General features: G+C 34.7%; 2 protein-coding genes across 3 annotated transcripts in view; one reads left to right on the plus strand and one right to left on the minus strand.

Annotated features, from left to right (window-relative positions):
• The window catches only part of LOC115874387 (nitrogen catabolic enzyme regulatory protein-like), an 89,307-nt gene that overhangs the window by 19,938 nt on the left and 41,491 nt on the right, over positions 1-27,878 (plus strand). The window lies entirely within an intron of this gene.
• Positions 590-27,329, minus strand: LOC115874388 (leucine-rich repeat-containing protein 15-like). Its single transcript, XM_030889539.1, has 8 exons — positions 27,140-27,329; positions 19,081-19,262; positions 18,864-19,018; positions 14,936-15,159; positions 6,773-6,971; positions 6,541-6,710; positions 5,636-5,878; positions 590-1,049 (listed from the first exon to the last, which is right to left on the minus strand). The coding sequence occupies exons 1-8, from the start codon at positions 27,161-27,163 to the stop codon at positions 846-848; spliced, it is 1,401 nt and encodes a 466-aa protein (XP_030745399.1). The 5' UTR covers positions 27,164-27,329; the 3' UTR covers positions 590-845.

Here is a 27,878-nt window from a genome sequence, read left to right on the forward strand (position 1 = left end):
GATCTGGCTTGCCAGAAGCTTCTCAAAATTATATATCACTCTTTTCACTATTTATTGCAATATTCAAAAGTTTTTATTAAAATATCATATTTATTAGTAGACCATAATTGATAATAAAAGAAACTAAAGAATTATTAAAAGTATATCTACTGATCTCTGTCTCTAGTTTTATTTTGGGAGCCACTAATAAATTATTTTAGAGAAACTTAACTCTCTACCGCTATTTGTAAATCTTGAAAGCTATTGTACCGGAAATTTTAGATATTCCTTTAGCTAATTTACGTGAAATATACTTTCAGCAAGATGGGGCTCTCCCTCACAACTTTAAAAATATTTGAATTTTGTTAAATTATTATTTCTCAAATCAATGAATTGGAACCAATGAACCAATATGGTGGCCTCCCCGATTCCCGGATTTGTCCGTTCTCGATCTCTGATTTTGGGGATTTTTGAAATATGAAATACATTGTGGCAACTACAACAATGTCGAACACCTGAAAAATACTTTAGATATTTGCAAGTTCATCATAATCATGTATCGAAGTATAGGTACTAAATAAAGCAAGCGTTAAGAAAATAAAAGTATTCATTAAGTGAGAAAATTTATTTAATACCTTACGACGGCGGACTAGCATTTTTTACAGGTTATTCTAGATATTTGCTTTTTTGTAACGTACCTAAATAGAAAACTAATAACATTTCTATTAAACACATGTTTCTTTTTTAATAAAGATTCATCAAGAACTCTCAAACACATACATGCCCTTTTAATTTGTGATATTGATAAATAAAATATAAAATCGATTTTATCTAGTTATATTCTCAGTTCTTAAATAATTACAAAACTACGTTACTGTGTTCGTAATAGGGTTGTACCAGATTTGTGTTGCAAAGGGATAGCTTCTGTTCATCCTGTACTTTCTATACCTTAAGAGCAGTATCGTTATAGTTAACAGTAAACATACAATAAGAGCAACAGCTACAAGGACTGTAAATATTCGTAGAATGCGATAGTGATGGATTATGAGATGATATGGTGGAGACGGCCCCTGAAAAATAAATATTGTTTTAAAATAAACCTCCTTAACAAAAGTATATTATTATCAAAATAGATTGTTTTAATCAAAAAGCTAGATGGATTTTAAAAATTTGTTAAATTCATTGCAGGAGTCATGCTCAATTTTAAGCATGCCCCCGAAATTGTTTGTTTACATTTAAAAGGGTCCGGCAATAGTGCGTCGGCCATCTGTAGCTCCTATAATAAAAAAGTTAGGAATTTTGTTTAAGAGTCTATTACCACCGTACATAAAAATCAGTTTTATGTACGGTGCTATTACCCTGTACTGTTCGGGTCGCTCTCAAGGGTCGGGTAAAGCGGGTGTGTGGCCGAAGGAAATATATATTATATTTCAAAAATCTGCCTAAGGCTTAGCCCAATCCTGTCGTTTTAAGCCACACCTAAAATTCCAAACACACGTGCTTTGATTAAGGCTTGATTAAGGTTTGCAGAGCTTCAGCATTTGCCATAAAAGAGCGAGCAATTTGTTACAAAACTATATAAATTATATACCACTGTAATCACAAAACTTTAATAATCTATTTCCGTATTTTAAAGGAATTTTAAATTATATCTTTATTTTCGAGAATATTTAGTCCAAACATAAGGAATATTTTGTCGATTTTTGATCATCAATCTTAAAAATAAAGAAGTTGTCTAAAATGTGCTACAATCCGGATTTAGTATAATCCTTTATCTTTAATTTCCTTCTTCATTTGTGTAAAAATTTCTAGCCATTTTTACATAAAATGTTAAATGCCGAACGCTTATTTTGATACTTTTTCGGACTAGTGAAATGGACTCTTAAGTGCAGACCTAAAGTATGTATTAAGCCGGGACCCCATTAGGCCATACACCACTCCAAGCCACCCCACGTCATGAAGATCTGTGCGTATGTTTTTCCATTTAATTACATGTTTTGCGTACACACTAGGGCTCACGCCACCCAACGCCATGCTATCATACGTGTGATGGGCGATTCGTCTGTCCCAGATCTCATGTGTCTTTCCCACGTCGCAACACGAGGGCTCACGTGGAATAGCGTGGCGTGGCGTGACGTGTGGCCTAATGGGGTCCCGGCTTTAGGATGTATTTCAGGAAAATATTTTAACCTCTACTGGGTGGCTCAAAAAGTGAGTGGATCGATTTTTTTAAATGGAACACCCTGTATATTGTTGCACTATTGGCGATGAATATCTTTATTACTAACTTTACAAAATGTAAGCCTATGAAACTTCCTATAAATACGTTATTTGCTTTTATATTGTAACTAATAAATGGAAAGAAAATTCTTCGAATTATGTAAACATTTTAGTCTCATAGTTAAGTAAGTATTTGTATTAATATGAACACAATATATATTTCAAGGACTCAAGGTATTGTTTATTGATTCTGTAAAAATGATTAATCATTGATAATCATCTGTGATAGATATTTATGCCGAAACAATTATTGACAGTGGTGGGTGTGATTTTATGTGGTAAGGGTCTCGAAACGAATACACCTTTTTGTGCATTGGTGCATGTTAATATCAAAACATTGCTGGATTGCTGGTACGAGGGTTGTCCTTTACATTTTGCATTTTTTTTTGAAACATAGAAACATAGTAGGCGCCTGTCAACATATATTACATTTCAAAATTAACTGTCATCTTTAGTTAATTTCATAGATAAAGGAAATAAATTTAGATTGCAATGCCCGTCAAAATCTTGGGTCGCAAAATTGTTTTAGGTCGCGAGTGTTATACGCGATCTGGAAGAACAACCGCAAACGAAAACAGAAATAATTTTCTCTTGTTCGTATTTCTTGTCAAAGTCAGATTTTTCAAAAATTATAAAATATTTTAAAATCTAAACCTCCCTCATTGGAAAAAATCCAAAAAGTGTTTAAAGCGTCCATTCTCAAAGTAATTATTGCTATCTTGTGAGTTTAATTTAAGTTTTATTTACTCAAACCCGTGATAATTGTTGAAGAAGTGACATTAAAAACTTAAAAAGCTATGCTCTGAACTGTGAACTGCAAAAACCATCGTGGACCGTGGCATAACATCGGTTTCCAATGTTTCATAGGTATTTCATACATGTTCTTATATAAAATAAAGTTTCTCGTATTCAACACACTGTATTTTATTTATAAAATTAAAAGAAAATAATAATAAATTTGAATAAACAATATTTGGCGATATAATTCCGGAAAAAGCTGAACCGCTCCGAAATTTTCAAAAGCTTTGGGTCGCGACCGTTACAAGAATAGCGCCAAGTAGTGTTTACATTGTCCTTATGGGCACTTTCCAATCTAAACGTATTTCATTTATCTATGGTTAACCTAACGCCATATTTTTAGATCACTTGGTTTAATTTGTGTAAGCTTTACCTAAAATTTTTCAAGTTGACGAGTCTAAAATTTTTGCGAAATCATTTTTTACAATGTTCGAAGACAGTTATCTCAATAATAATGCCTTAGAGAGTTGGTTTCCGTTTTCGGCAATGAAGCACCACATCAGACGACAATTTTTTGTTGGTATGGAGAATTTAAACGCGGGAGGATTAGTCTTAGCGACGATCCAAGAATCGGTCCTCTAACAACGGCAGTCACTGATCCAAGAATTGCCAAGAACATCGATATGTCACATCGTGAAATTGAAGCATCCTTGGGATGGATTTCAAAGACTTCAATTCAAAAAAAATAATTACATGAACTATTATCTGTAAAAAATAGTTTCTCGTTGGATATCGTATCTGTGACGGAAGAACAGCAGGCAATTAGGATCAATTAGTGCCAAAAAACCCTACACCGGTTTAACGCACGAAATTCACAAAATATATACAGTGTTGTCAGTGGTGATGAATCCTGGTCATCCTGGAGTCACTCTTATGAACCCAAAATAAACATCAATCAGGAGTTCGGGTGTTCCAAGATAATAAAAAAAAACTAACGAAAGTTATCCGTTTTCGAAGTGTTTCCAAAAAAACAGTGGCGACATTTATCTCAAAAACTGGTCATGTAGAAACAATTCCTCTGCAAGCTCAAAAACTGTTACTGTTAATTGATATACAGGGTGGTCCGAACTGTATTAGGTTCGGCAACATATTCTGCAGATAAAAATAAGTAAAAAAGTTCGTATCAATGTAAGTCCTAAAATGCTTAGTTTCAGAGATATATACAGGGTGTAGAAATTTAATTTCTATTTCGATTTTTTCCAAATAATTTATAAAGTAATGTAAATATTTGGATGAAAATTGATGTCTGGGAGTTTTTTGACATGAGCAATTTGATTTTGATGTTAATATGACTCCTAGTTATAGAGGGCGCCACTTACATATTTTTTAACTGGTTTGATGAGTAATAATTTTTAGACCGTATCTGTATAAAACTATCGAGTAAAAAAATATACATTTACGACATTTTTTACATAAAAAAGGTCTCTTAGGAAAAATCGCTACGAGTAATGGTTCTCGAGATATTTAGAATCGAAATTATCAATACCTGTCATCATTGACATAAATTAAACATGTTCACTAGATACTTATTAGACTGAAATCATAAATTTAAAATGTTTTTGTGCCAAAAGTTCAACAGAAACTGTTTCATCATCATTTCTTCGCAAACAAAATTAAGACTAATTTAAAAAAAAATCAAAATTTCCCGAATTTATTCAACGTGTTCATTTTTTGACAATAATGACATGTATTCACTAATTCAATTCTAAATATCTTGAGAACGGTTATGCGATTTTTATCAAGAGACATTTTTTACGTAAAAAGTTAAGGAAATGTATATTTTTTCGCACAGTATTTTTATACAGGTACGGACAAAAAGTTATTACTCTTCAAAACAGTTAAAACACATGTAGGTGGCGCCCCCTACAAATAGGAGCCCTACAATATTGATATCAAAATCAAATTTCTCATGTCAAAAAACTCCCAGACACCAATTTTCATTCAAATATTGACGTTACTTCAGAAATTATTTGGAAAAAAATCGAAATAAAAATGTAACTTCTACACCCTATATCTCCGAAACTAACCATTTTAAGACACACATTTATAAGAACTTTTTACTTATTTTTATCTGCAGAATATGCTGCCGAAATTTCCGGAATACAGTTCGGACCACCCTGTATATCTATTTGCTTGCCTGAAATAATTGCTGAGTTTCAAAAAACTAACCCTCAACGACGGATGATCCTCCACCAAGACAAGCAAGTTCCCACACAGCTCGAAAAGAATTGAGTTTTTAAAGCAAGAAAACATCGAATTGTTGGGTTCCGACCTAAGTCCCTAACGACTTTTTTACTTTTCCAAAAGTTAAGAAGAAACCGGTGGTCAAAAGGTTCCAGTACCCAGAAGATGCAGTCAGCGCCTTTAAAATCGCAATTTTGAAAGTACCAACAAGCGAGTGGTATAACTGCTTTCAGAATTGGTTCCAATTGATGCAACAATGCATTTCTCTTCGTGGAGAATACTTCGAAAAACAGTAGTGTTTAAAACTTATCTACGGTTTTTTTTCTATCTCTATATGCAAACTATAAAAGACAACCATCCTATTGTAATTTTTTATCTATTTTAAAGTCCTTACCGTTGTTTGGTATTCGCACGCTTCTTCAGTCAATTCGTATATCATCATACTTTGCCCGCTGACCAGGTTGACACAAACTGGGCCATCTTTATCTCTTTTAACGTCTTCTTTTAAGTCTTTGGCTATGTTGTACATATTGCACCCGCAGAAAAAGTCATTTCCTGACATGTTAACTAGTTTTAAATTTGACCATTTTGTTAGGTTGTAATTTAGATCGTTCAGGGCATTATCTTGAACGTACAGCTGTAAAATAACGGGATTATTAATTATTAGAACATTTTGTCTATATTTGTAGTTATTAACATTAAAAGAATGAGAACAAAACCAATAATTAACTGAAAAACGTACAGAAGTATTGTATAAAGAGATTTTTTTTAATAATTATAGAGAAAAATGTAATGTTCTAATTAAATTTGATATTTGAACTGACTTTGTAAAACTCGTAGGATAGTTCATTGTATAAAAGTTAAAGTTGTTCATTGTATCCGAGAATTAGTGACCCTAAAGAATTATTAATTGTTACATTAATATAACACACAATAATTTTAAATTTGATGTTAATGATTATCAAAAAACTTCAGACTTTTAATTCTTTTACAAGCCTCTACAGGGTGTCCCAAATTCGAACCTCATCATTGGGATCTTTATTTTTAAAACTTTTTAACAAATGCTGCATAATATATTTATTTTATTTATTAAAACATTTTTCTGGAACCGGGGGTTAAACAAATTTAATAATAATCTAGGATTTTGTATAGTAGTAATAATTTTGTATAGTAGTAGTAGTAATCAGTAAAGAATAAAATGCGATAAAATACAGGGCGTTGTTCTATTTTAAAAATCGTGTGCCGAAACTACTACTAAGTATTTTGTTTTTTATCTTTCCTCTTTGCTTTGATACTTACTTCTTCCAGGGTTTGATTTTCTCCAAAAGCTTGCGAATTTATATCAAATAAGTTTTTGTTGGTGTGTAGGAAAAGCACCTTTAGATTTTTTATCGGTGAAAAAGTATTGACATTTACGTAGGTCAATCTTGGCAAGTTTGTTAAAGATAGTTCTATAACAGATTTTACCCCTAAAAGAGAATATAATATTGCTTTTATTATATGGTTTGTAACAATAAAAATGTGATGTTACCCAAAAATGATTCATCAGACATTTCGAATATGGGGTTGTGGTCCAAATACAGATATTCCAGTGTTTCTCCTAAATAGCTGAGTGTTTCTGGAACAGCGTCTAGGTTGTTATAGGAGAGATTGAGTTCCTTTAAGTTACGGAGACTTTTCACTGCATCACCCACTAATTCGGTCAGTTGGTTACTAGCCAAATTTAATGTCTAAAAAATAGTAAATTAGTTAGAAAGTTAGTGACAATGCCCAAAATAATACAGGGTGACAATTTGAAAAGTAGCAGTTGGGAATATCTCGTAGACAATAAAATAATACCGGGTAGGTTTGAAATCTATACTATCTATCTATATCTTTTTAATGTGTTAGATTTATTTTAAAAAGACATGACTGACAATTGACATACTGACATATTTTAGAATTGGCGATGTCACAAAATGTTTTAAATTATTTTTAACATGTTTTTGGAATCATATTGTCCATATTGTAAACATTAGATATGTTTACATCTTATAAAGAAGTAATACAAACATGGTTCTTACTCTATGGTATCGGTTGCGATTATTCTAAAAGTTAAAAAATATAATATCTGGATGATATTGCAACATAGGTAATAAATTAAATTTACAAGAAAGAAACCCAGAAAAGATCCAGTGGTTTTTAAAATTTAACCAAAAAATAATTTTTAAATTTTCAAAATAAAATAACACGGTTATTTTGGAATTATTTGAAAAAGGCAAAGAGAAAATATGATCCTTTTATCGAGATCTACCAACCCTGAAAATATATGCAATTTATATTATTTAAGATTCACCCGGTATTGTATAGTTTGTATAGTAGGTATGTAGGTATTTTTTGTTGCGAACTTAATAACTTAATTTTTTTAACATTTTCTATACAAGGTATGTGCTTAAAATTATCTTAAGAATACTGAAATTTAGCCATAATTATTTGGCACTGCTGTTTTGTGTTTAATTATGTACATGATTGTAAACGTTATACAGGGTGGTCCCCCTCATAAGACACGAAGGTTCTAAGGAGAACAACAGTTGTATTGAAATTAAATTTTCAATAAATAGTAAGTGGGTTGATTTAGAGCATTTTTAAAAATATAGGGTGTCCTCAAAAAAGTTAGATATGAAAGTTGCGTTTTTTGTAATATAATGATATTCGAATTCTAGAAGAAAAAGAAAAAAAAATGGGGATATGCTAAAGACAGTGTTTACAAAACTGGACTAACTATTGTCGATAACATGAGAAAAACGATTGTAGCTGCTTTTCGAAGTAGAACTCCACACTCCACATATGCCTTTTAAAATGAAAAGATCTTTTGAAAAGAGAATCATTTTATGCAGTGAACAGAAAAGGCAGCATTTTGAACATTTGATTTCATCTAGCTAGTTTTTGTCACATAATTATACGATTATATCTAGTTTTAATTCTGTAATAATTAAAATATTGTTACGGATTCCGTGGGTCCAGTAATTTAAACTCACGATAAAATACTTAACGAATTTATTTTCTCACTTTATACACAATTACTAACTTATAACACACAACAAACTAACTATTTATAAGATTCCTTCACCAAATTGTCCGATTTTCAATTTCCACGCGGTATATTCAAATTTCAAAAACTGTCTCAGTTGTCGATGGCTCCGGCTTATATACTCTATTGACTGCTTCTCGAAATTTCCCCAATTCTCGGAAAGCGTACTTCTTCATACCAGACAATTCTATTGTCTGATTCCCTTACTTCTCGACTTGACTAAAAGATGGCGCCTGAAAAAGTCTTTTAATTTCTGGCGGATACGTTGCGGTTGTGCAGGCAACCAGTAATACATTTTTAATTTCTGGCGGATAGGCCATTTTTCTTGACATTGCCCCCTTCTCAAATTTGATCGTCCCGATCAAGGTTTCCTGTCTGATATCTCTTCAATCGATCCAGATGAACTACTTTCATCTTACTTCTAGGGCTGCGTTGAATCCGGTACACAACATCATTTATCCTCTTGATGACTGTATAAGGACCTTCCCATGCTGGAGTTAACTTTGGGGACCTCCCTTTCTTGCGCTGTGGGTTATATAACCATACCATATCGTCCTGTTGAAATCCCGTAGAATTGGCTCTGAGGTCGTAACGAGCTTTCATCCGGTCACTGGCTAGCGTAATCTTACTTCTTACGGCCTTATGAATTTCCATTAACCTTTCCTTCAGTTCATCCGCGTAGTCCTCTACATTTGTGGTGCCGTCGTCTGGTGATCCGAACACCAAGTCACAAGGCAACCGTAATTCTCGACCAAATAAAATCTTCGATGGTGAAAGTCCGGTGGTGTTGTGAACTGCACTTCTATACGCCATTAGGAACAGCGGTATGTGTTGATCCCAATCTCTTTGATGTTCGGCCACCATTTTCGAGAGGTGTTCTTCAATGGTCTTATTGAATCTTTCGACCATCCCATCAGACTGCGGATGTAAAGCTGTTGTCCTAGTCTTGTGAATACCAAGCAGATCACACATCTTCTGGAACAGTCTTGACTCGAAGTTCCTTCCTTGGTCAGTGTGAAGCTCTAAGGGAATTCCAAATCTACTGAAGACATTATTGACCAATACTTCAGCTACAGTCGATGCTTCTTGGTTTGGAATGGCAAAAACTTCTGGCCATTTACTGAAATAATCCATCGCCACTAAAACGTACTTGTTGCCCTTGTGCGTTTCAGGGAATGGGCCTGCAATGTCAACAGCGATTCTTTCGAATGGCAGTCCAACGTTATATTGTTTCATTTTTCCCCTAGATCGAGTGCTTGGTCCTTGGCTGGCTGCACAAATTTTACATTGTCGACACCATTTCTTGACATCTTCGCAATAATCCACCCAGTAAAAGCGATCTCTCAGCTTGCTCAAGGTCTTGTTTACCCCAAGATGGGCTCCAGTTTTACCACCGTGAATTTCTTCCAATACCTGGGTAACTTTCTTCCTTGGTACCAGTAACTGAGTTGTTACTGTGCTGCCATCCGCACTTTCCCATGTGCGCTTTAACAATCCATTCTCAATAACCAGTGAATTCCACTGAGCCCAGAGAGCTTTGAAAACGAGCCCTCTGTCCGCAATATCCTGCCACGGTGGTCTCTCGCCGTTACCTTCCTTGAGCCGTAGTATTGCTCCGATGTCTGGATCTTCCATTTGATCTTTCCTCAATTGTGTCGTCGTCCACTGTTCATCGGTTCCAAGTTTAAACTCCTTATCATGACAGTGCCTTCACGTTGTTCCGTTTTACAGCAGTGCTTACAATCGGTTTGACAGGGTCTTCTGGATAAACCGTCTGCGTTACCATGCATTTTTCCAGCACGATGTTGGATGGTAAAGTGATACTGTTGGAGCTTCTCGAGCCATCGTGCTATTTGACCTTCAGGTTGTTTCATCTCCATAAGCCACTTGAGAGCCGCATGATCTGTCCTAATTAAAAATTCTTGGCCGTACAGATATTTATGAAAATGATCAACTGCCTTCACAATTGCTAGCAGCTCCTTCCGGGTAACGCAGTAATTCCTTTCTGGTTTGGATAGAACTCGACTGTAATATTCTATCACTCGTTCTTCGCCATCTTGCACTTGTGATAGCACTGCACCTATGCCGATATTGCTGGCGTCGGTATCCAGGATATACCTCCCTTGTTGTTGCGGGTAGGCTAGAATAGGACTTGAACATAAAGCCGCCTTAAGTCTTCCAAAGGCTACATCACAATCGGTGTTCCATTCGTAGCCGACTTCATCACCTGTAAGTCTATGTAAGGGTGCAGCTATATTGGCAAATCCCTTGACAAATCTTCTGTAATAGGTGCATAAACCCAGAAAACTTCTAAGTTCATGTTTGTCGCGAGGTTTAGGCCAATCCTTGATCGCAGCGATTTTCTTCTGGTCGGTGTAAATTCCGTCTGCCGAGACTACATGACCCAAGAATTCCACTTGTCGCTGGAATAAGCTACACTTCTTCGGGTTCAAGTACAGGTGAGCATTCCGTATGCGTCCGAAGACTTCTTCTAAATTTCGCAAATGCTCCTCAAAAGTTCTTCCCATAACCAATACATCGTCGAGGTAAACCAAGCACGTTTTCCAAGTTAATCCTCTTAACACCACCTCCATGAGACGTTCGAAAGTGGCTGGAGCATTGCATAATCAAACGGCATGACATTGAATTGGTATAGTCCGTTTCCTGTAGAAAAAGCCGTCTTTTCTTTATCGTCCTCGTCCAGACCAACTTGCCAGTATCCACTCTTTAAGTCGAGAGTGGAGAACCAGCACGAACCTGCGAGAGTTGTTAATGTGTCATCTATACGTGGCAGTGGGTAGCTATCTTTCTTAGTGACGTCATTGAGCTTCCTATAATCCACGCAGAATCGTGTACTACCATCTTTCTTCGTCACCAAAACAACAGGAGATGACCATGGACTCGATGATTCTTCGATAACTCCATCTTCTAGCATCTTATCTACCATTGTCTCCATTTCTTGTTGTTTGGAAAGGGGCACCCTTCTAGGACGTTGTCGAATCGGCTGAGCATGACCAGTATTAATCCGGTGCTTCACAAAATCCGTTCTTCCACTGTTGTTCTTCTCAAAAATACTGCCATGCTTTAGCAGGAACTCCTTAGCCTTCTGTTTCTCCTCAGATGTTAGGTGATCCCATGGCTGCTCTAGATGTTTTAGTGTTTCTTGGGATGCCTTTTGTGTAACAGCTGACGACACTTCATCACATCGGGTGACACTTCTTACAGGTTCGCAGATGGCTATCTTGTCACCTTTTTGGATCTTGACACAATTCGGGAAAACATTCGCAATTCTGATCGGTATATTCTTGTCGGTGTTCACCAATGATTTTCCTACTAAGTACCTATCCTGTTTGTTGTCGCTACTTTGTACCAGTCCAACACAGCACCCAGCGATTTTCTCCACTTTACCGAATACGATTTTCTCGGTATTACCAGGTATCACCACAGTTTCCGCTGATCTTACATCCATTCTGCCTGGTCCCTCGTCTGGAGATAACATGAACTCTTCATTTCCAATATTTAAGATATTTCTCTGGTGATCGAACGAAAATCCATGTTGACGAATCACATCCATGCCCAAGATGAAGTCATCTTCAATATCTGCCACTAAGACGCTATGCTGAAACTTCAAATTTCCTAACTTCAGTTCGACGATAGCCTCTCCCCGTACAACGGCCATTTCCCCCGTAACTGTACGTAAACACACTCTTCTTCCCAGAGGCATCAGCTTCAATCCTTGCACTGAGTTAGCCCGCACCAACGATACCATAGCGCCAGTGTCCACTGTCATTCGGATTCTCCTACCATTGACCTTCCCGTCGATCACTAAACTGTCAGCGGTTCTTCCCAGACTCCTAATGGAAAAAATCCTGGGGGCTCTGTTCTCCCCAGTCAATACTCGCCCCTTAGTATTGACTGATTTTAGTTTTCCTGGTGCCTACGTTCTCTGGATGGTGAACGGGATCGCATTTGAACGCGGCAATCCCGTTTAATGTGGCCATTCCTGCCACATCTAAAGCACCTTATGTCCTGGGATCTTCTCTGGTTCTCTGTCTGGGTGTTGTTGCTACTCTTGTTCACTAGTAACTCACATAGTTTACTAAACATCTCCTCCAAACGTATGTGAGAACTTCCGGGTTGTTCCTCTACCGTTACCGATCTTATCTTCGGTCTAGGGATGGCGCTAAAAGCAGCTTCAATTTCTAGCGCCCTGACCAGTGTTTCGCTGCTGGTATAAAATCGGGATATTTGCAGCGCCCTCTGTAATTCGTTGTCCCTCGGTCCGCTGATAAAGCACTGAGCAGCGAGTTCCTCCCTAAATCCTTCCGGTGCTACAGGATACGCTAGGTGTACCAGCCGACGTAAGTCTGCTTCAAATTCCTGCAGACTCTCTCCGGACCTCTGCAGGCGTGTCTTGATCTGGGCCTGGTAAAGTTGGCGTCGATGTTGGTCGCCATATCTTCTGTCCAGTGCAGCGACCAAAGTTTGGTATTCCTGCTGTTGGGCTGCAGGAATAGTTTGCAACAGTTCCAGGGCAGGGCCGCGCAGCGCGATGACAAGTGCCGCTGCTTTCTCCTGGTCAGTCCATCCGTTGGCAGCGGCGGCTGCTTCAAACTGACGGTGGTACATTGTCCATGTCGTTTGTCCATCGTAGGTCGGGGCTTTAAGGTTCGCAGTTCCCGGAACGCCAGGTGTCCTTACTTGTACCTTGGTCTTCTGTAGGTCCATCTCCAACTTTTCTATCTTCTGCTGAAGGCGCTCCTCCAGATCTTCTACGGCTTCTTGGAAGTGGTTCTGCTGTTCCTGGCAACGTTCTTCCAACATTGCTTGTTGCTGTTCCCCCAAGCTTTTCTGAAGTCGAATTTCTTGATTTTCTAAAGTTTTCTTAAGACGGTCCTGATCTTCTTGTCTTTCTTTCTGGCGGCGCGTTTCTATATCTTCTAAAATTTCCCTCCATTCATTCTTCTGACGAATTTCTAAATTGCCTAAAATTTTCTCAAGCCGGTCCTGTTCTTCTTCTTTGTCTTGTTGTCGTTGAATTTTCAAATCTTGGAAAATTTTTTCAAGCCGGTCCTGTTCTTCCTGTTTCTCTTTCTTTTGACGGGCTTCTAAACCTTCTAACATTTTCTCTTGATTTTCCATAAGTATTTTCTGTAGATGGTCTTGTTCCTCTTCTTTCTCTTTTTCTAGTCGGGCTCGCTCTTCTTCTCGTTCTTTACGGAGTCTTTCTTGCTCTTCTGCTTTTTCTTTTCTCAGCCTCTCTTGTTCTTCTGCCTTTTCTCTTCTCATATTCTCCATAAAATCGCCCAATAATTTGCTTACTTCCTCCATTTTCTTCGCTTGCTGTCTCGTACCAACCATAAAAATTCCCAAATTCGGTGTAAAAATCGTCCAATCCACTTAATTTCTTCTTAAAATCCTCTTGAATCGCACTTCCGACACCAATTGTTACGGATTCCGTGGGTCCAGTAATTTAAACTCACGATAAAATACTTAACGAATTTATTTTCTCACTTTATACACAATTACTAACTTATAACACACAACAAACTAACTATTTATAAGATTCCTTCACCAAATTGTCCGATTTTCAATTTCCACGCGGTATATTCAAATTTCAAAAACTGTCTCAGTTGTCGATGGCTCCGGCTTATATACTCTATTGACTGCTTCTCGAAATTTCCCCAATTCTCGGAAAGCGTACTTCTTCATACCAGACAATTCTATTGTCTGATTCCCTTACTTCTCGACTTGACTAAAAGATGGCGCCTGAAAAAGTCTTTTAATTTCTGGCGGATACGTTGCGGTTGTGCAGGCAACCAGTAATACATTTTTAATTTCTGGCGGATAGGCCATTTTTCTTGACAATATGTTTCAAACGTATATCTTTTCATTACCGTTGCATATTTTACTCTACATTCTTAATTTTTGTTAAATTAACGAAAGGCATATCACAGCCCCATGGATTTTATGAAAAATAAAGATCTACTAATGCTAAATCATAAAAATGAAAATATGTAGGAAAATCTTTATCTAAGGGATAGGCAACCTTTGAAGATATATGAATATGAGCATTGGATATCGGACTAATATACCGTGTGTTTTGTCTCACCCTGTATAATCTTTAGGGTCAAATTTTAATTTTACAATACAATGGATGTTTTAACGAAATATCAGGTTATACAGGCTAAATTACAATTTAGGTAGCTGTTATTGAAATAAAAATTTATTCTTCATTTTTACAAAATGTGAAATAATAATATATGTCAAAAACCTTACATTTATTTTAGTAATATGCTTCTTTAATGAGACTGACCTTTATTTTTTTCCTAATATCTGAAAATCGATTAATATATATAGGGTGTTCCATTACAGAAAAAACACAACGTTGATGCGTAACTTTTTTGGTGACACCCTGTAGAACTCTATAATATAGAATATATTTTTATAAAGTGCTTTCATTTAACTTAGGTATGTTCTCAAAATTACATTTCAATACACACTTCCTTGGAGCCTCCGCGTCGGATGAGAGGCGCCACCCTATATGAAAAAAATGTAAAATTTGATATGTATAATCCTATTTAAAAACGTATTCCCCCGTATAAAAGTACGTTACTTATTTACCTCTAAATTACTTAATGTAGATAAAGCCATTTGTGTGGGCGGATCCAATACTTTAAATTGATTCCCTTCCAAGTTGAGCTGTCTTAAGTCGGCTAGATGTTCGAATATTTTGTGGGGTAAGCTGTGGATACGGTTGTAAGCTAAATTTAGCTGAGTCAACCCTAGGGGCTCGTAAACGGTGTTGTTGTAAGGGCCTTTGAACTTTTCAGGAGAAATTCCTTCAGCTGTAAAAACATTTTTTTTCTATTACAATGGTTAGAACAGAGAACAGTGTATTATCATTAGAATTAAGATACAGGTTATAGGAATTAAGATACAGGTTATAAGTATAGGTATTACATAAAAAAGAGAAAACTTGAAGTTTATATTTTGATTATTACGCATATTATAATTTTTTTATATACAACTCCCGAATCAACATTTTATAGCTTCACAGTTTCTCACACCGATTTGATCAAAAGCAAAAATGGATTCAAGCAGTTCGACGAAATTAGCGAGTAAACAAAGTGCTCATTACATAATCAAAAAATTAAATATGCATATACTTATTGTACAAACATAGTGTATTTGTATATACCAGTTGTTTCCGATATTCTCCGATGGTGGCAGCATCGGCGAAGAATGCACCGGGCCTATAAAATTTACGTGGAAGTTTTTATGTTCAAGTTACCAATCGTACCAATCAATCATCAAGTCATCAATCCAATTCGTACAATGAATTTCGATGATACTGATATCTGAGCATATTTAAAACAACTGTTTTTTGCCATTTAAAATTTTATAAATAATTATTAATTAATAATTTTGTTGTTTAATGTAACAATATGAATAACAATATCAGATTTCGCATTTGGCTTATAATCTTGGCACTTTGATAGAAGCTCTGAAGTAACGACTTAAAAATAAATGTTAATTTTTGAATCACATCAGAACACACTTGTATTCAAATATAAGACATCTGACAAATAGTCAAATTTCTTTATCCTTTAACTAATAATATTGAGAATACCTGCTAAGTCATGCCAAGGATTTAAATCCAACTTTATATATAGATTCCCGAATCCACCTTTATATATAGGCGTATGTGTATATTATTTATGCTACATCTGTGCTATAATATTCTATTAATCTAAAAAACTATAGAAAATTGCCCTGTGTATAATATTGACACATAATCTGTTTCTCTGTCTTAATTCTCTATCGAGAATGTGGCGATTGTCAACAGTTTTCCTCCAATGTTCTCTATTTTGAGTCTCTTTCACTAATTTGTGAAATAGTTTATTTGCTGCTTGGATCATTTGATCGGTTCAGCGATCGTTTCCTGGTTCTTTGTCCCCCTACCTTTTTTGTTTTATTGGTATTTTCATTATCTCTGTTTTTCTGCCCAGAGAGAAGTCCTGGTTTTAGTATCAACGCTGAGATTAGATTAGATTCTTCGAGGTGGCTATCGGCCTGATCAACTGCGACCTTTTCAGATCTATTGTGCTCCTCTTCTGATCCTTGGGCTACATTCTCCAGTCCCATCCTTTTTAAAAAATCTAGCAACTTGGACACTGAACCCTCCATATAGATCTTTGTCAATGGCCTATCCTTTCCTATTACCGAGAACATCACATTTGCCAGGCTGTCGCACTAAATGTGTTGTGTGCAGTGATGTAACGGGTAATATTACCGGTAATTTTGTTGGATGTTCTTTCGCCAAACACAGTAAGCCCTCTGCTTCGAAACGAATTTAGGCTACAAACACAAGCAACTTATAACTTGTTAAAGCCAATCTCTAAGTGAATAACAATTTTTGACGGTAACGGGCTAACAATCTCAAATGTTTTTACCTGCTTTTTTGAAATAAGGTCTATATTAGGTATCAGATTCATCCGTAGCTAGGTCGGAAAACAAGAAAATGTGTGCAATTCTGAAAAAACGGGCAAGTAAATGTTTAAGACCTGCTTATCTTTCTGCCTACCTGTTATAACCAAACCCTACTTAACCCCTTAAATTATAACCCTACTTAACCTTGCGGCGAAAATTTAACTGAAGCTGAAAATATAATTGCAACGGAGTTCATGAAACTGTAAGGCCATCATCCAAAGTATTTTTCATAAGTAGATCTCATTATCGAAGCACCGACTGGCACAGTACAAAATTAGAGCTAATATATTAAGATTTCCAGCGAAAAGTCTCTCTCTGGACCTGTGTGGTTGGCAGGAATTTGCTTCAGCTCTAAAATAAACATGTTGGCTGTACCCGCAACACAGCCGCAACCGAAAGAACCTTTAGTACTTATGGATTTGTCCACCGGCCAAGAAGAAACAAACTTACAGTTGAAAGGACCGGAAAACTTACTTATTGCCCATAATAATTATAATTTACTAAATGGAGAACAACCAAAAATGGCAGAGGCTGCTGAGAATGAAATGGGAGAAGATATCGATTTCTAAGTAATAGACTTGACTCAATCAACTGGAAAGAGAAAGAAGAACCATGTGACAAGTTTGAGGATGATTTACCATTATTCCCTCTATATTACTTCCCTCTCTATATTCCCTCTACACTACAACATAGACCACTCATAGCATAAAAAATCGTTCTTGTCTTTTTTTGTAATGTTTTTACAGTTTTGAAATAAAAAAAAATATTATTTAAGAAGCAGTTTTTTATAAGTCATCAATGTTACCGTAATATTACCGGTAATATTACCGATTTTATGAATTACCGTAAACCTTACATCACTAGTTGTGTGACATAAAATGTGTTCTGTCGTGGTTTTGTCGTTTCTTCCTCAGTTTGGCAGAACCTGCATATCTTCGTCTATCAGTCCCATTAGGTTTATATGCCTATTCAGCTTACTAATGTTTATTAATGCCCTGTTAGTAGAGCCGCTACAGCTTTGACTGTCTTTCTGTCTTTGCGTAGGTCGTGAATTTTGGCGAATATTTTACTATGAACTTTTTCGCATGATTGCACCAATGAATTTCTCCTTTGTGGCTATTTTCGTGACTGCTTTTGCAACGCTGCAGGGTTTTGGGCCTGATGAATGACATTGATGAGCCTTGTTTGACCATTTCATATGCCTTTTTGTTACCCTTGTGACCTCGTACCATGATACTCAGACTAACCGTAACATTGCTACGCTCTCTTAAAGTATTCAGTGCACACACGCAATCCCACACTAGTTTAGAATTGACCTCCGTGGAACTGAGAGCCTTTAGCGCTGCTTGGCTAGTTATTAGTGAAGCTACTATTACTAATTTAGTGAAGATAGTCACCGAACGATGTGTTTTCATCATCACTGAGAGTCATTGTTGGATAATAGGGACGATGCGATAAGAACACAACGTCTTTTCAAGGCAGTGGGCATCAGTCGATATTTCGAAATTGCAGTGACTTTTTTTCATTTCTACTTTAGTTAACTCATCTGATTCTAGCGAGCCTGAGTTAGTGATTATCCATTCTAGATACCGATATCTATCCAGTATCTGGAAACAGTTTTTATACGAATATTCTTCGGATGGTAGTTATTCTGTCTGTCAACCAACATGATTTTTTGAGTTCTAGTTCAAGTTTGCGAGTCTCTTCAGTTGGTAGTGTAAGTTCTAGGAGTTCTTCGGAATAGGCTATGAGTGTGCGGTATAGCCCGCATAGTGCAGATTATTGATCATTCGTTAATTAGTAGTAAACCTCTTGTTGCAAAGAAGGTACCGAACTCAACTGGAAAACCTGGTCAACTTAAAATATCTAAATATGTACAACTATTATTCGATTATTTTATTTTTTTAGCAGATACGTCTGTTATAAACCGTTGACGTTATAGTGTTATTTTCGATGGAAAAATACCCAGAAGTCTTTTTATGATGAAATGAATCCCCCACAAAAGCATAGACATTATTTACGGTATATTTTTTATTACAAAATTGGAATTCATACTTACTGACTAGGTCATTATAACTCAAATCGATGAGCTGGATATTCCTAACAGCTTTAAATACCCCATTGTCAAGAGACTTGATGTTACAGTGACTGAAGATCAAGTCGGTAACTTTGTCACTATGAGGTAATACCTCTAAATTACCAATATTATTATTACTGAAAAACGTTTTGTGTATTATTAATAAAAAAATGTTAATTACAAATTGTAATAATTTTACCTGAAAGTAGCCACAAGTGATGTATCGTGTTCAGGCCATTCTGCTATAGTGTTATGGATACCTGAATCGCTGCAATCTAGTACGAACTGTCGTCCTCGTAGACATTTACATCTTTCGCATATATTCGTAGAATTTTCGTATATTTCTTCTCCCAGTACTATAGTTAATAATACCAAAGGCACCTAATAACATGTTAAGGGCTTACTATTAGTAGTTATATTAAAGATACCATACAATCCACAGAAAAACGGCGTTAGAGTCGGCTGGGGAATGACAATCTATGATAATGTTGGTTAGGTCAAGCCCTACAGGTTATTTACTTTGCCCGTACTCTTGTTTACGGATATATTAAAGAGGTAAATAACAAGGTTGTATTTTTTTATATTAAGAGTAAAAAGTAGCAAAATAAGCGTTCGGCATTTAACGCTTTATGTAAAACTGGCTAGATACTTTTACATAAATGAAGAAGGAAATTACATATAAAGCATTATACTATATCCGTATTGTAGCACATTTTTAGACTACTTCCTTATTTTTAAGATTTTGATGATCAAACATCAACAAAATATTCCGTATGTTTGGACTAAATTTTCTAGAAAATAAAGACATAATTTAAAATTCCGTTTTTGGAAACGTTCTATCCTTTTTTAATTTTTCTATAACTAGTGTTAATTTTTTACAAGTTTTGTATCAATTAAAAAAAAGGCGTCTAGAGATTGACCTCGCCGTAACTATAATCGACTGTCATTCCCAGCCGCCTTTGACGCCGTTCTTTTTTGATTATACGGTACTTTTAGAAGTTAGTACTGTTAGATATACACACAACCAAACTTATATGGAATCACTCTTTATTTTTGACTAAATTTCTTGCAAGGATAAAAATTGGTATACAACTTTAGGATAAGGCTTTTTCTTGTAAATAAACATGATAATAAAGAATAAACGACTGCTGCGATTTATTTTCTTTTGAATTTTGTGTTCAGTAGTAGAATCACGATTGTCCGGTAATTTTCATTCGATCCAAAAGAAATATAAAAAATGCCTTATGTTGGATTAACAGAGGGTATAGAGGGGAAGAATTGAAGAATTATTGCTTTCACCGAACAATGAATGCTCCAAAGAGACGTAGCAGAGATAGTAGGCGTTACCCAGGGTGTTTTGTCGAAATCATATGCAAGGTACTTGGAATTAGGAACACACAAGGATAGGCCCAGACGAAGTCGTCAAAGAGTCAGAACTGTACAAGACCCCCTTGTAGGCCAAATTGTTAGAATAAATCCCAATGTTTCTCATCCAGAGCTACAAAGACAACTTCTGACAGCTACATGTGTAAACGTTTTAGTTGAAACCATAACAAAAAGGCTTCCTGCTCGAGGATTTTGCAGTAGGAGAGAGTTACGGATCCCAGAGTTATCTCGGCAAAATAAAATTCACCGGTTAAATTGATGCCTTCAACATCAAAACTGGACAACTGAGAATTGGCAAAATGTTCTTTTTTCGGATGAGACCAGAATTGGCCTAAGATCAGAAAGCCATCGAATTCGGGTTCTCAGAGCTCCAGAAAGACGAGCGAGACTTCAGGCTTCAGGCTGCCAAATCTGTATCAAGATATAAAGGAGGAACTTAATGTTCTGGGGAGGTATTATACTAGGAGCAAAAACTCCATTGTAACCACTTCAACAAACTTTAACGGGTCGGAGATATATTGATTTGGTGCTAGACCCAATCGTTAGTCTTTAGAGAGCTGAAATTGGTTATAGTTTTAACATCTTGTACGATAGTGCACCTCTCCATACCAGCAGAGTGACTAGAGAATGCCTTGAAACGGAAGGTGTCATAGTTTTGGACTGGCCTGCATGTTCACCAGATCTAAACCCTATCGAACACTTGTGGGACTAGCTCAAAAGAAGGGTTAGAGCTCGTCGAAACAATCCAGGAAATTTTGCACAACTTATTGATGCAGCATTAGCAGAATGGGAAAACATACCCCAAAAGACAACGTTGATAATTTAATAAGAAGCATGCCAGCGCGAATAGAAGCTTGCATAAGGGCTAGAGGTGGCAACAAGGAATATTAAAATTATCAATTTTCTTTTTGTTTTTGCTTTTTGCCCATTAAAAATTTAAATCTTAATTTCGTTTCAAAAACCAAAAAATACCATTTTGTTTATTTTGGAAACTGATTAATTTTTTTTATTGCTATGTGGATTATTTTTCATTAAAAGTCATTGGGGGGGGTAAGGACTGAGTTTTATTCATAAACACAAAATTTTCATACGTCTCAAAAATTATGACAAATAATAGATGATTTTTGTTATATGTTAATACAGGGGAGAGGACTCTAATTTAATAGCACATAAAAAGGGAATAGCATTAAATTGATTCACACTATTTTTTTAAAATTATTTTATGTATAATGTTCTACCAGTTATTCCTACGGAAGTAGAGATATAATAAATGCGCCACCGTATATGTTTAGTAATAAGTATTACTCTAGACAATATATGATAATTACTTCCAAAGTCAAGATATGAAAACGCAAAGTTCACAGTGGACAATTCATATGGGGCAAAATATTGATTACCTGAGTTACTGAATATTTAAAGTTTAAATGACAATCTTAGTAAACCATTCGGGAAAAATATAAATCTATTTTAGTCCTGTTTTCTGTTACGTTTAAAAAACTATTGTTACTGTCAGCTTTGATATTTTATAACTTTCTTGTTTTTCATCCGATTTTCATGATATTATACCATATGGATTAATTGCTATATCTTTTAATTATTTCATAAATAATATTTTTTTATATATTATTAACACTGATGAGGCTTTTGGCCGAAACGTTTGTTTTTTGAAGATTAAAGATCACGAAAAAAAGTATATACCTTTTCTCCTTATTTGTACTATGACTTAATTTAGAGAAAGGAATAAATCAGAATCTAATACCAAAAACTTCACTTACTCGCTTACTTACTTCTATAAAGATCTCGGAAGAGATGAGATCTTTCAACATGCTGAATAGTTTTAACTGCACATATCACAGATTTGGCGGGATCTGTACTAGACTATAGACTGACTTTTTAATAACAATTATTTGAAGTTTTAAGAGGTAAGTAGATATTTTCTTCCGTTCGTCAAAAAATTATTGAGAAATTGAAAAAACGAATTAGGTATATCAGTACGTATCGAGAATATTATGTACTTTAAAACCAATTTGAATGTTTTAAAATAAGCAAGATTTCCTGGAATATACCGGGTGTTGCATCGTCGAGCGGGACATAGGAAATCCCATGTAAATTTTAATGGGGTCAATTATTATTGGTTTCCCTAATTATTTTAGAGAATAATTCTATTTAGGTTTATTGAAGAGCACTAAAACCCACATTTAAAAGAATAACTTTAGATATTTTTGATTAGCCCGTTTACGAGTTATCGCCGATTTCTTTTTAAATATTTCTCCTTTTCTTATAGCCCTGTATTTACTTATGAGCACCAGTTAAGGTACAAGATAACTGTCAAATGAAGTTGTCATTTCAGAAATTTATCTATTTAGTGCTTTATTATTATTATTATTAAAAACTCATACCTACATCGAAAATATTAGCCATGAATTACACTACCGAAGAAAAAGTATTGATGATTAAATGGAATGATGATTATTGGAATTAAATGGAATGATGAAAGAATTGATGATTTCATCAAGGAAATAGTTATCAAAAGGTGTCGGACATGTTTGCTGCTCTGTATCCGAATAAACCGATACATGGAAAATCTACAATCGCAAGCAAAATCCAGAGATTTGAGATCAAAGCGAGATTGTACCAAAGGTACCCTAATAAATAACTGCAGATGTGAAGCAAGGCAGGAACAAAGAGAAGATGCAAGAAATGATACCGACTTGGAAGTTTTATTGTGCGTGGAAGAGAACGATGGAAAGATCAGCACAAGGAAACTTGAGGATGAAATAGGAATAGATCACACTACAGCGTTTCGAATTTTGAAACGACATAAATACTATTCCTTCAAATATGAAAAGCACCAAGAGCTACGAGATGGAGACGAAATACGGCGGCAGGCGTTTTGTTTTGGTATGATGGAAAGAGCAAACACGGATAGGGAATTTTTAAAAAACATATGTTTCACTGACGAATGCACGTTTACCTTAAATAATGAACCCAATGTTCAAAATTATCGATATTGGAACAAAGAAAACCAACACAGGTTTGTCGAAACAAGGACGCAATATCCACAGAAAGTAAATGTTTGGGCAGGGATATTCGGACACAATATTATCGGGCCATTATTTCTTACGCGAAATTTAAATGCAGAATATTATTTGGAACTACTCGAAAATCATATTTTACCTGCTTTACATGATGCCCCTAGGGAAAATCAGGAAGTTTGGTACCAAATGGATGGCTGCCCGGCACATAGTACCTTGGCTGTTCGGGAATATTTAGACAATAGTTTTAACGGAAACATTATTGGCCTAAATCATACAGTAAATTGGCCAGCAAGGTCTCCTGATATTTCGCCAAATGATTTCTTTCTCTGGGGCCATTTAAAAAATAGGACATACAAGGATAAAAAATACCCAAATCTAGACGAGTTAAAAAAGCCATTTCTGCCGAATGCAATAGAATTTCAGTTTACCAACTAGCGAATGTAAGAAGAGAATTTTATGATCGCCTGGGTTATTGTCTAGTAGTCGATGGAGGAACATTTGAACATCTTCTTAAATCCGAAAGTTCTAACAATTTAATAGCAAAAAGTACCTAAATTAATAAGTTATTGAATATTGTAATAATACTATAATTAGCCTTGTAATTGATTACTTTATTTTACTTTAATTCATATTAATTTGTATTTATAAATACATCTTTAAGATTTCCGATGTAAGAATAAGTTTTCAATAATAATAAAGCACTAAATAGGTAAATTTCTGAAATGACAACTTCATTTGACAGTTATCTTTTACCTTCACTGGTGTTCATAAGTAAATACAGGGCCATAAGAAAGGAGAAATATTTGAAAAGAAATCGGCGATAACTCGTAAACGAGTTAATCAAAAATATCTAAAGTTATTCTTTTGAATGTGGGTTTTAGTGCTCTTCAATAAACCTAAATAGAATTATTCTCTAAAATAATTAGGGAAGCCAATAATTGACCCCATTAAAATTTACATGGGATTTCCTATGTCTCGTCCGACGATGCAACACCCGGTATATCGATATCGACTATACTCTGTTTTTTTTTTCTCAGGTAAGATTTCGACAGACGATGACAGAAGAAAAGCAGATGACGTCCCATACCAATCAATTTATTTTACTAAAAAAAGTTTCTAATAATTTTTAAGTTAACTATGGATGGGTTTAAATATAAATCCGTCATGCGTCGTCTCTTGTTGTTTTTAACCGGTTTTATTGGTTTATTTCAAAAATGACAGATCGTATTTCAATTTTATTGGTTTGCCGGAACGATGAACGACAAACGGACGCCGATGCGTATGAACTCGCCTTTAGATTTTTGACGCTTGTCAAAGTCTTGCCAAATTAGAGGTTATAATTTTGTGTCAACTTTTGTCAGTTTTGTCAAATACCCTGCGTTTTGGAAGATGATGCATTTTGATTCGTGTTATTACGTGTGTTTTGTGTCTTTTGAAGTCAAGTGGAGGAAAAATCGAGTGAAAATTAACTGTAGACCCAGAGCACAGTTTTTGGTTAATACTCGCTGCCCAGGCAAAAAGTCTTATACACCAATAAAGTTACCATCTATAAAGTTCGTATATCATCTCATCGTAGATAAGTGCATCTCGAATATGGTAGAAGAACCATACTAAAAACATACTAAAAACTGGAGTAGGTGTAAAATATCGACATCACACGATAGGTAAATAATAGATTTTAGTACTGCACAAGAAAAATAATGCCAAAGGTACTGGTTTAGTTTAGTTTTAATAAAATAGTTTGTTTTATTTATGTTGTTTTCTTTATTCCTGTGGAATATTACAAATTTGTATTTGTACATAAGTTATATTGATAAATATAATCATAAATGCGGGAAGTTTCATAAAGCTTGAACGAAAATAAGAAATAGTTCTTTTTTATATTTTTTTGGTATGTGGTGTCTTGTTCTTGTTTGTTTTGTATTAACACATACCGTTTTTTATTAAATTAAATAACTCGATTACTTTTTTTCAGTTTTATACAGTTTTTTTCACAATATTTTGAAGTAATCACTTGTCAGTCAAATTTTAAATATAATAATTTCCTGCTATGCGTTCCAGTTTTACCAACTTATTTCTTTGTAAAATAAAATAAACTACTTCGAAATTAAAATGACAGACACATCTATCACTGTCAAGGATCTTCTCGTTGCACAGACTATATCTAACTCCAATGTACAGGATGGGCCAAATTGGATACTTTTAAAGGGAAACCGCCTTTTCTATAGGAGATAGACGAAAACTAATATCGGTGTCTGTGGCTCAATTTTTTTTCAAAAACATTATGGTAAAAACCGCACATCGATATCTGTTACCGTTTCAGAGTTACGAGTGTTTTTCAAAAATGTGCATATTTAACAAATCGTAACTTTCTTGCTATCGAAAGTTTTTATTTTTATAAAAAAAACATTTCTAGAGCACCTTTTTACGTAGAATTCCATGTATTTTTAATTCACTGAGATTCTTCTCCAAAAATATAGCACCCTTGATATTTTGTTCAAGTCTTCTTCGAAATACAGAAAAATTCGCCACTTTTAACTAATATATGCTCTGGGAATCTCTCGTTGATGATCTGCCCCTAATCGAACTTGAAAGTGTATTTTTCAAGCAAGACCAGGTACAGCCTCACAATGCTGAAATTATCAGCAATTTTTTGCAGCCAATTTCGAGAATAATCGAATAGTTAACCAAGGTCTTGGTCTAGAACTTAACGCCTATGGATTTTATCTTTGAGGAGGACTAACGGTTCTTATTTTTAAATTGCCCGAATACTCTAGACAAGAATTAGATGTACAGTAGAAAAGGGTGTTTCCCTTTAAAAGTGTCCAATTTGGCCCATCCTGTACGTTCTATTTCTCATATAGTCATTAGATATTTTTTTTTATTAATGTTAAAAACCAAGGGATGTTTCTATGCACTTATACCACATACTTTATACTGTTTATTCTATTATTAAAAATATTATATTATTATGGTTTAAAAACAGAAATACTAAACTAATTGCCGATTAATTGTCGATTTGGGATGTCTTGAGTGGATTCAAATCCAGGCAATTTTTTGATAAACATGACTTTTGCATGAAATTAACTTTAAATTTCTTGAAAAACTGATTTTAAAATATTTTTTATGTAGAAACTGCCTTTAGTAAAAATATATAAAAAAAGTGCAAGACTTGCAAGATTAAACCTAAATGAATCTTGGTCTTGGTCTTGTATTTGCTTTGCCTCATCACTACTTGAGAATGAATATTATTACTATAATATATTTTTAGTCGATTTTAATTTTAATGCTTGTTATATCAAAGAAATGTGCGTAAAAAATATTAATTAAATCCTGAAATAGTTAAGGAGATAAATTCGTACATTATAAAAAAAGCTTTTGAAAATTATAGAACTAAAAAATCTCCGAAAACTTTAGTTGCTTTAGGAAGGTTTATAAAATTACAACATTAAAAATTTCACTGTTCCATTGTACCTATTTACTATTTACTAAATTATCCACCCTATCTAAATAATGATATTTTTATTTATATGATCTATTTGCTACCTTAATGCAAATAGCAGTAATATGAACTTTGTTTTATGAGATTATATTATATGAATTTCTTTATATATTTAAAAAGAAAAAGTTTAAAGCATTTTTTTCTCAAATGTACCAATCGAATATTATATGTTGCTAATTTTAAATACAAACAACCACGCTGATTTTTATTACTTATTGTTTATTTTATTGGGCGTATAGATCCAAAAAAAAATAATTAAAGGTTTCAGTAGGTATGTTCTATGAAGTTTTTGAAATATTTAACAAAAGTTATTTAATCAAAATCTGACTTACCAAACTTTTAGCAAAAAAGTGCATATTCGTTTTTCATCAAAATAATCACATCGTCAAAATATTCACCATTATTTCCTATTACTGTTTTCACAACATTTTGGTAGGGAATTATATCCTCTTATCATTTCTTATCATTTTATTTAGTCACTTTATCAGTTGTTCTACATACACACATATTAGAAATTTCAACATCCACGAAGCAGGTAATTTGCTCGACTATTAAAACATCTTAAAACCACTTTGTTTAATAATAAAATTTGCAGATAAATTGGATTTATATTAAGCTCTTCATATTACTAAGTTAAATGATATTTTGATTAAATTCAACTCACTGAAAATGTTACTTTAAACACAAAACATTCACTAACATTACCAACCGTTCAATATTCTAACATCTACTAAATGGTACCACGGATTCTTTCTGCAATTTTTTTGCATGACTCAAAACAGTAGCAGAAACGTTTGTCGATTTGAACCACAACTGTTTTGTTTAGTCTACATTTGGAATACCTTGATTAACGAAGGTACCAGCACAAAGGAAATACTTTTAATATGGTTCACCGTACGTGTTTTTATCCTTAATATTACCTTATACGTACTAAGTAAAACAATAGAGGTTCAGTCATGAATCGCATCGTAAAATCGGTTTGAAGTAAATAGAGACATTTGAATTTCAATGAAAGAAATCGTACTTTTATGAGTGGTATATAGTACCTATTTTGAGAAAAATAGGATTTAA

The sequence above is a fragment of the Sitophilus oryzae genome, unplaced genomic scaffold, assembly GCF_002938485.1.
Source record: "Sitophilus oryzae breed Bouriz unplaced genomic scaffold, Soryzae_2.0 scaffold_1274_pilon_pilon, whole genome shotgun sequence".
Taxonomy (NCBI): Eukaryota; Metazoa; Arthropoda; class Insecta; order Coleoptera; family Curculionidae; genus Sitophilus; species Sitophilus oryzae.